Here is a 15460-nt window from a genome sequence, read left to right as displayed (position 1 = left end):
ACAACCTTTCAATCATAACACAGAAACGATTTTCCTCACAAACACCTCTTTCAGTAGGATGGGTATAAGATGGACATAGGTCCAGTCAGCTGACTCATGGTGGTGATATTTGTGTATCCTGTTCTGCAGGCTGAGGCACATGATGGATGGTTGTAATGCAGGAGAGTGGTTTCTCTTCATGCACACCCTGCCTGCCTAACCTCCTGGAGATGGACGACAGGGATCAGGTTGTGATTGTGTGCTCGAAATAGTGGATACATCACTCGCTGAACCTGGAATTGCTTTTTAGCTGCAGCCACTGGTGACAGCACATGTCGAGGAAGTGGCGTGAAGGGCCAGCCAAGGAGCCGGTGATGTATTTTTGGTGATGAAATGTCAAGAGTACCTGCTGAGGTTTCAATAGCTACGACACAGTGAGTTTGCATTTCAGTGTTTGAGTATGCAACACGTTTGAAATTTGTTGCAAAGACTTTTGTTTAAAATGTAGGGAATATTTCTTTTAATGAATAAAGCTTAATGGCCCTAACACCCCATATTCCCAAAACACTTATGTTCCACTAAACATTTCTCTGTCCATGCGTGAGTTTTGTAAACCTGAATGGAGAAAACATGTATTTGAGGCTAATCGATGTCTCTAAGAATTGCCCATAGTTGGAGCTGGATGAAGTAGTATTAAAAAACAAACAACAACAAATTACCTTGAGATCATTTTATTTAGTTTTGGTTACAAAAGCATTTGCTCATTCGACATGTACGCACATTTTCAGCACCAGAGTCTTAACCCTTTCTAAGGCAAGCAACCATTTTTGGCAATTTCCTTCTTTCTTCTTGTCTCTGTGATGAGTTCACGACCATCAAAAATAAAAATTGTTGTGTGGGACATGAAAATAAGTGCTGCTTGTCTAAGATTTTTAGGAGCCACTTAGTGCGACACTGCTGCTTAAAACTTCTGATGTTGTAACATAAACTTTTATCTATTTTGCCCTAGAAAATAAACCAAACATGGATTACTCCCATTTAGTGCAGTGTTTCCCAGTATATCACACTCTAAGGGATAAGTGTTTTTGTCATACGAGTCTCTCATCTGAATTTAATTATGAATTCTCCTCTTTAAAGTATTTCAGTTCTTCTCCTATGAAAGATTAAAGTGTACAGGCATCAGAACAATTTAGAAAAAATTATTTCAAACGGAATGACATAAGCACGTCATCTTCATATTGTTGTATACCACCACTGTGTGTTTTCATTAAACAATTGTCTGTAATCTACTGACTAATTGATTAATCAGCCAACTTTCCCAGCATTAGCGTGTGCCCGTACAGCGGGGAGCCATGTGAGGATGTGTGTGAGTCAAGTATGAAGGGAGCATCTGGGTCGGGCAGGCAACAAGAGCAGCACACATCAAATCAGCAACTGCAACTCCTCGGGCTGTGCTTTCCAACACAAAACGCCTTCTGCTCGGTTGTGCATGTTATGAGCAGACATGCCTGAAACATTGCTGCTGACTACCGAGGGCAAACGTTAAACACACACATATGCCAACCTCGACCATCACAAAGCAGTGCATGCCCAAAGCCCTGCTACGGAGAAGATCTTTCATTCAGCGCCCATGTATCCCGCATGTCGCATAACAGGAATTACTCACTTGTACCAAGACGTCGCCATGATGTAAGAGTTTCAATCTCTGCTACTAACGGTGTCACTTGGGTGTGTTTTCAGACCTCGTATTTTTCCTTTTTTGAGTCGAAAATAGTGTCGTTGTGATGTGTGAGAACGGGCGAGAATAGAGAGAGAGACACGCAGAGACGGGGGGGGGGAACTGAGGCTTGGTGTCCCCTGAGGTTGTCTCTGATGCATCAGGCAGCATATTGTCAGTGACAGCCCAAGTTATTGAGGCTAAGAGCACATCACTTTACTTGCTCTGTAGAACCATAATCCACAGGGCTGCGGAGGCTGCTCCTGCAGACCGAGCAGAGAAAGTGGTCTTCATCCATCGTGTGTCGCTGTTTCTTGTTACTGTGATTGAACTTAAGACATGGCACACGTTTGCTGTTAATGAGGTGGTTGCACGCCTCATTGTTAGACTGCCGGAATCCATCCGTCTTCTATTCTGCTTTATCAACCTAAGTTTGACTCTTGAGCCAATCCCAGGTGACTACGAGTGAAGACAGGGTCCATCCTGGACCGGTCACCAGTCCACCGCAGGACACACACAGAGAGACAGTCACACACATCTAAATTCACAAAAGCAGGCCACTTTTTGATCAACAACGAGCCCTCGAGTGCATGCTGTCAGAGAAAACTATACTTTGAGAAAACCCACAACTTTATTTAAAAAAAAAAAAAAAAACTCACTTTCTCACTGTGAGGTGAGAGTCTTCACCACCACAAAATAGAATTGACAAACACTATGAATATTTTTTCTGAAGTTAGTTGAAATGATATGATTAAAGATGTTCACTTTGTGTTGATCTTCATGCGTCCCTTCATCTATTTTCATACGATCCCTCTGTTTCTGGTTCGACAAAAATAGACCGATTGATCTTTCTTCATGCCGTATCTTTCGCACTCTCTGATCCAGTGATGACAATGGAAACCCGTGTCTCCCTCTTCATCCCTTCATGCAGTGGGATGTAAAGATGACTCTCTATGATGCAGATGAGGTGAAAAAGATTGGTCTTCTCTTTCATCTCTCGTCTCATTCACCCTCTTTGGAAGCTGCCGTGTGTGTGTGTGTGTGTGTGTGTGTGTGTGTGTGTGTGTGTGTGTGTGTGTGTGTGTGTGTGTGTGTGTGTGTGTGTGTGTGTGTGTGTGTGTGTGTGTGTGTGTGTGTGTGTGTGTGTGTGTGTGTGTGTGTGTGTGTGTGTGTGTGTGTGTGTGTGTGTGTGTGTGTGTGTGTGTGTGTGTGTGTGTGTGTGTGTGTGTGTGTGTGTGTAAAGGTTTCAAACCACAAAGATGGTAAACAGCAGAAGGGTATTTGATGATGCAGTGTGCAGAAGGCAGCTTCTTTTTTGGCCTCCATACTGCAGATCAGCCAGATGAACAACAGTTTTAGGAGGAAATGTGTTCAGGCTCTACGCACACGCACACACACCCACAGCAGGTTTCCTACCTGCTGCATTATGTTAACATTTTCACCCATTCATTTAGTCTTATTTGGTATGCTTCACACGGGACTTAACCTCACTGATAGAGGTTTGGCGTTGTGCATTTCCGAGCACACCTGAGCTGCTGTGGGAGTGCAGCCAAGAGAAGAGAGACAAATGGATTGCTAAAAAGACAGGTGAGAAAGTAGACACACCTTGTCAAAAGCCTCCCGTTTCTCATGTTCTCGTGGAACTGCAAGCTTTTAGAGCACTCAACGAGCCAACGGCAGAAGTCTCCGTGGCTTGTTAAAGTCTGCCTTGCGATATTGACCAGGATATCCCACCAAATGTGTGGGATTTCTGAGGGCCTTGTTCCTTTTTAAAGGAAGACCTTCACCCGTGTGAACAAGTCCTATCGGTAAGACTCTGTGTAAGCTGCACTAAGTGGGAAACACCTCACGTACTAGTGACAGTGAGTATCCCGGTCAACTTGCTGTTGATGTCACGAACAAGACCTGTTGCTTTTAGCATGAGAAGAACAGGAAATGAAAGAGCTCCTCTAATCCCAGCTGTGGCCCACTTCAGGATATCAACCAAAAAAAGACATACGTTTTATTCTGTTTCACATTTTCTCACTTTTTTTAACATTTTTGCAATGAATATGTACAGAAAGAAATGGCAAAAAAAAGCTTAAATTAGAAATATCATAGCTTACAAGTCATATAATTTTAATAAATGATAGACACTTTCAAAATCTGACTATAAAAGTATTTATGTGTGTGTTCCCTTTAAAGGAAAGTTTAATTTTGGTTTATCAGGAAGAGCAAAGGAAATGCAGGTCTACGCTGATATTGACATTACTAATTCTGTCATCAGTTTTGAGAATGAATCGCTTCTGTTCTGTTGCTCTAATTGTAGAAGTTTTACTTGTATTATGTACCGGGTTAGGAAAAATAAGTTTCGGTTCAGCCTAAACCCTTCGCTCAAAATTAGATGTAAGGATATTGTCTCATTGATAAAATAAGTCGACAGAAATGGTTTCTTTTTCAGTTTTTGTTGCATCGTGTATCTGGCTGACAAAATAAACTACTACTACTACTAGTATTACTACTACTACTACTACTGGATGTAGTGATGCGCAATCACTTTTATATTTATTTTTCTATGTGATAAGAATTGGTGTCTACAGCCACAATCACAACTTTTGAGTTTACCCAAAAGGCAAACAATACCTGAATCCGATGAAAATAAAATAATAATGGCTTTGAAGAGATAAAACAGCTTTTTTTTTTTTTTCCTCCCACTGTAATGATGGCTAAAAGTTAAGTAATCACCAAAGATATTGCCGATTATCATGTGATTACAGATGTCTGTAGCGCATTTGATTTCATAGCAATCTGTTCAGAAGTTTCCAGAATATTTTACTCCAAACAACACCCCCACCAATGTGGCAATAAAGAAAAGTCATTTAATCTCCAAAGTCATAACGACACACCCTGTGGGAACTTTGTTAAAAATAAAATAAAGGCATCGTAAGTGACGGCAAGTTATTGAACTCAAATGAAATACTGATCGATTTCCTGCCAGATATAGTGGACTCACTGAATTTAAAAAGTTCACTACTTTTGTAGATATTTATTGAATCAACTGTTAGAAGCAGCATGCTATTATCGATTCTTATTGGATTAGCAAGAGATTATGACAAAAAGAAACTCAAACATACTCTCTTCAACAGAACAGAGGAAAAATAAAAGCACTGCAATATTGAACAGTCACTATTTGAACACGAGACTTCTGAGCTGACTCGGTAGTGATTGTGATTCCTGTTAACACCAATAAAAGCCAGAAAACCGGATCTTTTGTTCATCAGCGGTGGATATGAATACGGGCTTTGCATGTCGGTGTGCTATTGGTGGGTCAGCAACATCCCCAGTTGCACTGAATCATTGCTAGAGACACATTTTATTAGAAATATACACATTAGTCTTTCTTGATACTGCATTGATCGTCTGACCGGATGTTTCAGGAGCTGCTACATGGAATTGTTGCCCCACATGATGAGTTTCAAGCAAAATCCTTATAAATGAACATTTGAAAAATCAATCCTTTTTTCACAAGTTTATCCAAGCTAATGTGCCTTGTCACTGATGAGAGAAATTGGTGTTTAGTTTTGTGCTTATGTCTAAATTACAGTACATGTGCTGCATTTTTAAATTCCACCAGCAGGCTTTCCATTAAAAGTGTGCTTTGGTAGGTTGTAAATGACCCCCAATGGCCAGTGAACTTTTGACTGCTATAATAGAGTGAACCCAGCACACTCCAGGGCAAAAGGCACCGCTCAGTTAATCGGCTGGATATAAATACCAAACAACGGAGAGGTTATGATCTTCCATGATCTGTCACTCTGCTGCAGATAGTGGGAAGAGAACAGGAGAGGGTGGAAGACCCCGTCTGGTCTGCATGACCACCGGGTGACCTACCTCCCTGCACAAGCTAAGAGTCCCAAAGGGACAGACAAAGACAAAAGAGACTCGACCTTCATACTTTTTCCCCGAGCTCTTTGTTAAATGTCTTCCTCTAAGCCACAATAGGATTAGAAAGGACCATTTCAAGGTCACTTCTCACTGTCTGGGGAAATAAATGCTGAAATCTTTTGTCGCATGCGGTTCTGCCTTAACTGGGGAGGACAGGGTGCCTTGGATTAGCGTGAACTCATCTCATTTAGTAGGAATTCATTATACCTGCCTTCACACTCTACGTGGCTCCTCCAAAGTTACGATAGAGCGTCAAGTGAATAGGTATGCGCTGTTAAATGAGCCAAGAATGCATCAGGCCTCTATCATCTCAAACATGTAACTAATGGATGTTTAGTACAGTAGGCCAACAATAGCGAGCAAGCCACCCGAAGCAGGGAATATAATCTCTGAATGCTGAGTGCTTTGGGACAGCATCTGCGTCTGTTGCCAAGCGTGTTGATGATTATCACATTGGCTATGATAAACCCACAGCATTAACCCGGCACACAATGCGAAGCAGGACCGTTCCTTTCAATTCTGCGCTGAAAGAGTTGATCGCGCCGTTCTGCCAAGTGTGTGGGGATGATGCCACTGTCCTTGTGGCACGGAGGGCTCAAAATAGCTTCATGAAGAGTCACCACTTCTTCCCGGGCACCTTATCTTCTTGTAAACGGTGTCATGAATAGAAATTTGATACAATCAGCTTATAACTTTAAACGGTAAATGTTTTTGAAACTTTTGACATAACCTTTCTTGAAATCCTTTTTTTTTTTTTTTTTTGCCCCTCCATATCTGCATTGTGCAGAAATGATTTGAAAAGCGGATCTTGTTCTGGGAGGTTTTGGACCTGGTCATTAGCCATTTTCTCAGCCAAAACACCCAGCTTGTGCACACTGACCTTATGTTAAGATATGGTCTCACTAATTGGATTTCAAGAGGGATGCATCTAGTCTGGAGGTAGAAAAGGGCAATTGGGGACATTGATTTCCTTCATGTAACATTTTTCATTCCAAAGCATCCCTCCATCCACAATTAATCTCCTGGGCTCTGCAGCCTCTAATTGACTCCACTTTAGCCTTTTTTTTTGCCGGCCAATTACAGCTCTCAGCTGAAACATGGGTCACAAGTGCGACAGAGCCTGTCTCAGACGGGAAAACATTCGGAGGGTCAAATGGACACCTCGGGTGAACATAACCTTGGCTCTGATGGGCGAGACTATCAGTGCTTCCTGTCTGTTTGCCGGTCTGGGAAAGGAGACAGAGTCTTGCCATCACTGTTAATGTCTTTGCCATTTTAATGAGAATCTGAGGAAACTTGCCGGAGCCCCCTCGTTGCCAATAATCCTGATCCCCTCCCAGTTTGCCTGTCATACAGAATAAGGAAGGACACTCTGTTGCCAAATGAACTTAACGCGGTGGTAATTAGCAGATGGTAGGGGTTTTCTCACCGTTTCTGCGGCTTCACTACTGTCAGAGAATTGCCTCATTAGACGCCCACTGACACCCCTGCTGGTGACATTTCTGCGAGAGGTATTGTGTCTATATACAAGCCCATTTTAATTTAACTCCCCGTGTTGTGTTTGCCTGAGAAAATATCTGTACTATGGGTCAATTATTTTGGCCCTGGTGAACTTGGGGCATGCTGGTTTTTGCATGGCATAAAACACACTGCAGGGGTTCAAGAGAAAACAAACACAAAGATTGATAGTTTCACCTGAGTGCACAGTGTGCAGTGTGCAGGCATTTTCTGACTTGCTCTCATTTCCAGGTATTTTGCATTTTTGTGGATTCCTTCATCTCTTTCTCATGGGCCCCTCTATCACTCTGTCAGTCAGTCATTTAGTCTGACACTATCAGGCTTAAATATCCCATTAAGTTTTGGATGAATTATGAAGTTGAATTGTTGTGAATCCTAAAAATGAAGTTCATTTGCTCTTTTAGTTCTCCACTAACTGCACCATTAGGTTATTATTTATGCGTCTGGATGAAATGTCTTGACAGCTTTTAAATTAATCACAATTAAATTACAACTACAGTCATTTAGAATGAATTAGATTAACAGAGTGCCTTAACTCTTTGTAGAACCAGATTAAGATTTTAACATATGCAGTAATTTATCATGGAGGAATAAAAAAAAAAAAAAAGCAATTGTACAAACTTTAGCCGTTGTTTTTATTTCAGTGCTGATAATGCTGATATAGTGTTGATTCAGATTAACTAAGATGGCAAGCATGGTCTCATGCACGTTACCGTCAGTCATGACGCTTTAGGGAGGCTGGTGTTTAAGATAGTCTGTTGAAGTCATGCATCATTGTTGGTGACCACATGGGCCAGTACTGGATTTGCATCTTTAGTTTTGACACAAATAGTTGGGTTGTTTATGATGAATGTTTTGTGGCGGTCATCATCTCGTTGTGATAGATGTCGAAATTACTGTATTTTACACTCAATGCTAGTTGTTGTCTCGAAACTTGTCTGTGTTCTTGAACATCCATTGTTTCGTTACATGCACCATAGCTGCCTGAATAAAACAAGATGGTAAGCATGATCTCGGGTCAAGGATAGATTCCCATCTTAATGATTTCCTGGAGAAGTGGTTATCACTCTTGCCTCTCAAGTAGGAAATCTGCTCAAGCCTCCAGGGGCCAGTCTCTTCAAAGTTTTTTCTGTGTCTGTGCTGGTTTTCTAGTATGGCCACCCAGAATCCAAAGAAATACTTGTTTAGTAAAATAGTATGTAGGCGTCTATATCTGATTGGATCATTGTCTCCCTGTGTTATAGTCCTCTGCCGTTGTTTTTGGACTTCTGGAGTAAAAGTTGTTAGAAAAACAAGGTTTGTTGTCCAAGTATAGATGACACTATAGGAATGTATTGTGTGACATGTTAGGACATGGAAGACTGATGTGTTTAGGTTTTCTTTTTCTTATATAGCATTTGAAATTTGATTAACCATGCATAGTTCTAACATGCTGGTGTGTCTCAAGTTGAAGCCTTCTTGCGAAAATATAACACCACAACACATTTATTGCAATTAAGTGATTAGGTGAGTTGGGAAATCAAAGTGATGAGACACCTTGAATGCATTGCCTTTTGTCTTATGCCAATGAAGAACTTAGAACCTCTCCACGATGGACCCTGCACGTCTGTCCCAAGTGAGCTTGGCAAATTGACCTAACTTAAGTTATTGTATTTTCAAAAAATTGACATAAATCAACTGTTTAATCCAATAGGATAGTTCTCGTGTGCATGTGTCTTGTTGGATTTCTTTTTTGTACCTTCCGGCAAAAATGTTGAGTCACACATTTTGCTTCATATCGACTAAAGCTCTATTGTAAGGAAATGAAGTTTGAAGCTCTTGTTTCATCTTTTGTCTGAGAAACACTTGCCTCTCATTCAGAGGCTGTTTTGCTGTTTTACAAAGCACTTCCAGTCAAGTCTCGACATAAGTCACAGAACATGACGGATGATGAGGTGAACAGAGAATAGTGGTTTCCCGTGGAAAACCCCCAGAAATGTGAGTGTTTAGGACTGAAAGACATGATGGGCAGCAGCATGTGCTTTGGTTTAGTCACTGTGTGAGAGAGAGACGAACAGAAAGCAGGGTTCCATTACAACGTGTAACAGCATGTTGTCAGTTTGTGGATATTTCATTTTAGATCTGAGTAAATGCTTGTTGTTCCGCAAGTTTCCTCTTCCTTTAAACAAATAACCATATGCTTAGTTTATATTTGCATCTAACTACACCGAGGGAGCAAGCAGGTAGCAGCACCTCTGCGAAGTGGACAAAAGAAACAGGGGGAAGTGAGGGAGGCAAGCAGCAACTCAGAAAGGGACCTAAAACTGGATGTGAGGGGTCCTGTAGGGAGCTGATGAGTCTCCACAGCGAGAGATTCAACGATGCCCAGTCAGAGATGGGTTGATGATGAAAGGGTGAAATGGGTTCCTATGTATCATCATTCTGCAACCCTCCACCCCCCCCCCCCCCCCCCCCCCACACACACACACACACACACTCACTTCGTTTTTAATAGCTCTCCATCCTTGAACTGCAGCTCCCCATTCTCCTCCCCCCTCGAATGAGAAAATGCCTAACAGCCAGATGACAAGGCACAAAGGCTCCCATTGTGTCCCACATGCCTCGTACTACCAGCCTGGCAGGCCAGTGATGCGCTGCCTTGTAACCTAGCGGGAAACTGAGAGTTGCCACCACCACCGCCCCACCCCACCCCTTCTTTATTTTTCTTTCTCTCTCTGTCTCTGGAGATATGATGTAGTACACTAACGCAACCTGACAGGCGGGCCACAAAGACTACCCTGTTAGAAGCATTTGAGTGGGAGTTTGCTTTGGGCAGAGGAGGTGATTTGCATGTGTGTGTGTGTGTTTTGTAGAGAGCAAAACGGTCACGGGGGAGATTGATTTTGTTGACTCACTGGGGCACCTACCATTAGTAGCGGGAATCTTGGGTAACAATTAGTATGTTTCGTTTTTGTTATGAAACCATTTGATCTTTGGACAGTATGTGAAATAAGCTTGGGGGTGGTATTTCCTGGCTCAATGGTGTGCAAACACAATCAATCCCATCTTCCTTTAACATGGGAGCAGGCCTGAGTCAGTGTTAGGGAATGGGATGTGTGTTCTTCACGTGTGACAGAGTTTGGGGTTTCTCATGTGTCATGGCTTCTGGGAACTCGGACTGCAGGCTTGTGGCTGTAAAGTTGTGATGCGTCGCAAAGGCCCGGCTTTTGTTTCCTTGACCTAAATTCCTCACATTCGTTGTGCCAGTAAAAAAGTCCATGCGATTACATAATGGGGGAGCTATGTATCTCTTTGCCGTAGCGCTCAGTTGCTGCTCTGCCATGATGTAATTATTGGATTGTTTCAACTCGCATAAATCACCACACAACTGGCAAGGAGGGGAGGGGGCTCAAACATTCAGAATCACAAAACAGTTTTACTTTATGTGAATGTAAGCGTTAATGTACACGGAAAGATTTACAAATATTTTTTTCTGGGTCCCAAGGGGAAAAGACTTTCTTCTTTTTTGTGTGATTTCATTTCTATTTTGGAGTCCACTATTACAGTATCATTCCTGACGTTTGAGACAAAAGGACTGCAGGCATGTTTCTGTCTCTACTTGTAATCCAACAGAAGTTCCATGTTGTTGACGCCAGGACTCTGTTGGGGGCCATACAATTACTTCCAGGGGTCTTAACTCGTCAAAACCCGGAAGAATAATTAAAGACAATGGCTTTATCATTAGGGTTATTGCACTCTGCTGTAAAGTAAATCTGAAGCCAATCTGATGGTTCCCTGTTGGTATTACACCAAAGTATTGTGCCATTTCTTTTGGACATGCCTAAAACCATTTCACTGGAATGTAGTTGTCTGAGTAAATATGTGAAATTCTAATTGAAAAAATGTTTGTACTCAAAAAAGGTGACTGTGCTTTTACGTCACACTTCTCTATGGTGAATCTCTGAATTTGTGTGACTCTCACAGTAAAGGATCTTTTTTTTGTCTTCTGGCCCGGTCTCATTTATGAATGCATTTTCCTCCGACATGCGGTAATATGCAGCCAATCGGAAGCATCTGCAGAGATGAAATGTCAAAGTACTCAGTTGTGTTTACCACAAGTAACTGAAAGCATTTTATCCCCCCCCCCCCAAAAAAGAAAAATGTCCAAACATTTGTTTTTGCCAGAATTTAAATCAACATAATGCTGCTAATCTGCTGTCCTTGTGGTAGGTTTATTATGTCCTCAAAATCCAAATAGAAATGACTATGATTTGCATTATTTTTGAATTGGAAAGGTGATTGTTGTTGTTGTTGTTGTTGTTTTGCCACGCGGTTCCCTCAGAACTTCCCCTGCTGAAAACAAGTGTCATAAAAAAAATAGCTGCTTGTTTCGAAGTGGAGTTGACTTATGGAGTGTGGGAAGCGTAGGATGCTGCACACTTTAAAAATTTCATTACTTTCACTGTGGGACTATTCCTCTTTGTTACTATGCAGCTCAAGCATTTTTTATTCACTTTATGTCTGCTCATTCTTTTTGTTGTTTTTTTTTTCCTTTAGCCTTCTTTTGTGTGTCTATGCTGTTGAATGGATTGGAATACAGTTGGAAAATATTTCCTGTTAAAAATCAAAGGGCAGAAACGACTTTGGAGCATGACGTTGTTGCACAGTGACTCAGAACTGTGTGGCGTGATGAAATATTCAGCCGTAAGCAGAAGAATTAGTCTTACAAGGAGCAACAAAAGATGATGTACTTACAATCTCTGCAGGTGTCTCGCTGGTAGAGGCGCATTATCTGACTGACTGATGCTCCTTTGCTGTAGCTTAATGCAGATTTCATGCGGTGTCTGCCATCATTCATCGCCTGGCTTCTCTTTAACTTTGATTTGTCAACATGTCCTGATCTGGAGAAGATCTGTGGGCTCTTAGCGCTTGCGTCAGAGGCTCTGGCAGCCTTTGAATGACAACATTAGCACATTCTGGCCTTGTAGATCTGAGTGTCAGCGATTCGCAAAGAGAAAAAGCAGATGCAGCACATAAAAAGTCTTATTTCTTCATAAGGCACTTTGCAGATGTTTCTGCCACTGTGATAACAGTCGCATCGCATGTGAAGTTTGACATACACCTCTGTACCTACTATCCCCAGTCGAATGTGTGAGGGTAATTGCTCATCCCCTGCTGGGCAGTTTTCAGAAGAAAAGCGCAGATTCTATACCCACAGCATCGCTGTAGGCACAGTCAAAGCACATCATGTGTGTCCCCTCTTCATAACGAAGGGAACTTGTGCTCCACACACAGCTGGAGTCCACACATAGGGAGAAGCCCACAGTAGCACACTCAGGGGATTTTTCTTTTGTTTCTTCTTTTTTCTCTTCATCTTTCTCTTCTCCCTTTGACTTTCCATCACTCCAAGAAGACATTTCCCACTTCTTGAAAGTGTATGTGCCCGCCTCTGTGTTTCAGAAGGTTTCGCTTAAACAGCTCCTGAAAAAATAAAATAAAAAAAAAACTATCTGAATGTTGCACTCTTGCCTTAGAACCCCAAAATGAAGTGACTCAAAATAACACCAGCACTGCACGAAAACAATAAAATGTTGACGTGATAAAGTAAAATGTTGGACCAACTTTACATTTTCCACCTTTTCCACACTGATTGTTTCCCAACACAACAGCTCGATTGTCTTTAGCTTCTATTTCTCATTTCCTGATGGCACCTATGGTGATGTACAGGTACGAATTTACAGTACAGTTTAGCAGTCGTCACCACAGCCTGCACAGATCTGTAGTGGTTCACACGTTTGCCTCACAGTGAAAGGATACCCAGTTCAAATCCAAGCTTGTACCCTTTCTTTGTCGAGTTGGCAAGTTGATCCTGTGTGTGCAGTTTATACTCAAAGTACTCCCGTTTCGCCCCACAGTCCAACAACATGCGTTTGAGGCTTTGTCCATTCGGTGTGAATGGGAGTGTGGGGTGGTCCGTCACTTTGTGTTTGACTGAGATCCCCTTCTGAAAAAGGTGTAAAGATTCATCCGCGGAGGGACGGAACGCGATGTCGATGCTCTCCTGCTTGATTTAAATGTGAACTTACCCAACATTTCTCTCTGTGTCCCTCCAGGAAAGGTCTTGAATACTGATTTGCGTCACTACCTCAGTCTGCAGTTTCAGAAGGGCTCTCTGGACCATAAACTACAGCAGGTGATAAGGGACAATCTGTACCTGCGCACCATTCCCTGTGAGTACCCCTACACGCACGCACACACACACACGCACACACACTCTCCTCTCTGTGTCCATGTCTACGTGTTGACCTCTGAACCCTCCAGATGGACTCGGATGTGTTTTCAGCTCCACTCTCTTGGTGGTACATTTCAGCCCTCTCAACCTCACCTTTCAGAGCTTCCGCAAAAGAAAAAAAGAAAAAAAGAATAAATAAAAACCCTTCACCTTGTTTTGAACTCTGTTCCCACTTTTGTTTATCCTTATTTGTTCACCAAGCGTGATTTTTGTACTGCAAGCAAATGAATTACTATTTACGCCATTATCATCCCATAATTCGTAAAAGCACCCAGTCTGAGAGTAAATGTGACCCAGTGTCCAATGAAAACCCGAGGAGACTTTCATTTAAAGGCTAATCGTCTCTGCCAAGACTAAAATATACATTTAAAGACTTCAGGCCCTGAACAAAAGAAAATGTATTGAAGTTGAGGGGAATGACAGACTTACTTGGTTTCCGTCAAGTCGGAGACTGAACATATGAAACTCTGTATTAAAAGGAACATTTGTGATTATAGCCATGTCTCTGTTAGTTCAAGAAATAAAAGGTTCAATTCAAAAAAAATTTCTTCATCCGCTCTACATTTTTTATTTTTATTTTTTCCTCTACATGTTGTGCTTCACTGCTCATTTTAAAGCAGAAGAATAAATAACCAGGACAGAATGATTTAGTATTTATACCCCAGTGATTTTCAAATGGACAACGAAGCCAACAGGCGTAAATAAAAGAGCAGCTGCAATTCTCCGGGCTGCGCAGCTGAGTAAAAGAAAAAAAAAAATTTCAGTGCTCGAGACAGCAATTACTATTTGGGTAAGTTTAAGCGTTGGCAAAGTGTCTTGTGTAAGGGTATAGTTATTTTAAAGAAGTCGCACCTTGCATTTAATGTACACGTTAAGTATTGCTGCTTGACAGAATATGCAGCCGGTGCAGGTTTTCTTTAACATCTTGAACGGGCATTTTATTGGGTGAAGCATGTCCTCAGCGCTCTCAACCTTAACACAGCATGGTGTTTAAGTGAAGGTCAATCGCATCTCAATTGTTCTCATCTCAAACATTGGGCTGAATTTCTTCCATTTTTCTAAAGATTATTCTAACAATTAACACTTAAGTGCACAATGTGGTCTCGTTTTTTTTTTTTTTGCAAAAATGAGTTTGCAGTAGAGAGTCATCGTCCAACCCCCTTCTATACTCACTTCCTGCCATTTAAGGTTGTTTTTTGTTTTTGTTTTCTGGAGCCGTTTATTACTGACCGAAGGTAAAGTCAATGCAGAGACAGTAAGACACACAGAAACTCAAAAAAAGAGACAAACAATCACGCACACACATACACTCATACCCATTAGCGTTTTTAGAGTGATCATGAAACCCAGCATGCACTGTGAAATGCAGCCACAATTCTCACACACATGGGAAGAACATGCAAACTCCAACTTTGATGATTTTGACAAAACGTTTATCCATTGAGCCAAACTGTGGCGAAGCAACTCGACTACAAGGATGTATGGGATTTCTGGTGGCTTCTGTGACAAACTTCCTACATGTCTCTGAGTTAACTTCATTGCATTGATATGCCTATATTTGATATCTGAAAAATACACTGAAATAGAACAATAATTACAGCCGATATCTGGTGGATATTATGACCTGCTTCCTTCTGAACCTGTAAAACCAATAATTCTTTGTTGTTAGAATTGGTCTCACAGGCAGCAATGATATTTATAATGTACTTATGGTTATGCAAGTCTCCTGTGAACCTAATACTTTTGTTGTACAAGAAAATAGTTGTGCCGCTGCGCTCTCTCTCTCTCTCGCTCTCTCGCTCTCTTTCTCGCTCTCTCTCTCGCTCTCTGTCTGTGTGTGCTGCTCACCCAGCCGAGTGTTAGCTTTTGTATGAAGCAAGCTCCACTATTACAATAAACTCCTGTTTATTGAAGGAGTGTCCGATTAAACCAGAGGATATTAACATTAATCTGCATCCGCTGTAACTCTGACGTGTTCATCACCCAAATAAGTGTCAGATTCTCTTTATCGTCGCTCTCTGCTGCTGCCTGCATGTTGATAGTTAATCTAA

At 41.7% G+C, this 15460-nt stretch overlaps 1 protein-coding gene across 1 annotated transcript in view; it reads left to right on the top strand.

Annotated features, from left to right (window-relative positions):
• magi3a (membrane associated guanylate kinase, WW and PDZ domain containing 3a) overlaps window positions 1-15460 on the top strand; it is a 122507-nt gene that overhangs the window by 61739 nt on the left and 45308 nt on the right. Inside the window, exon 2 of the mRNA XM_080469128.1 lies at window positions 13231-13347. Coding sequence (XP_080325254.1) covers window positions 13231-13347 — 117 coding nt within the window. The remainder of the gene's footprint in view (window positions 1-13230; window positions 13348-15460) is intronic.

Source organism: Lipophrys pholis (assembly GCF_963383615.2).
Source record: "Lipophrys pholis genome assembly, chromosome: 8".
Classification (NCBI taxonomy): Eukaryota; Metazoa; Chordata; class Actinopteri; order Blenniiformes; family Blenniidae; genus Lipophrys; species Lipophrys pholis.
Note: the sequence above shows the minus strand (reverse complement) of the source record. Positions and strands in the feature narration are given on the sequence as shown.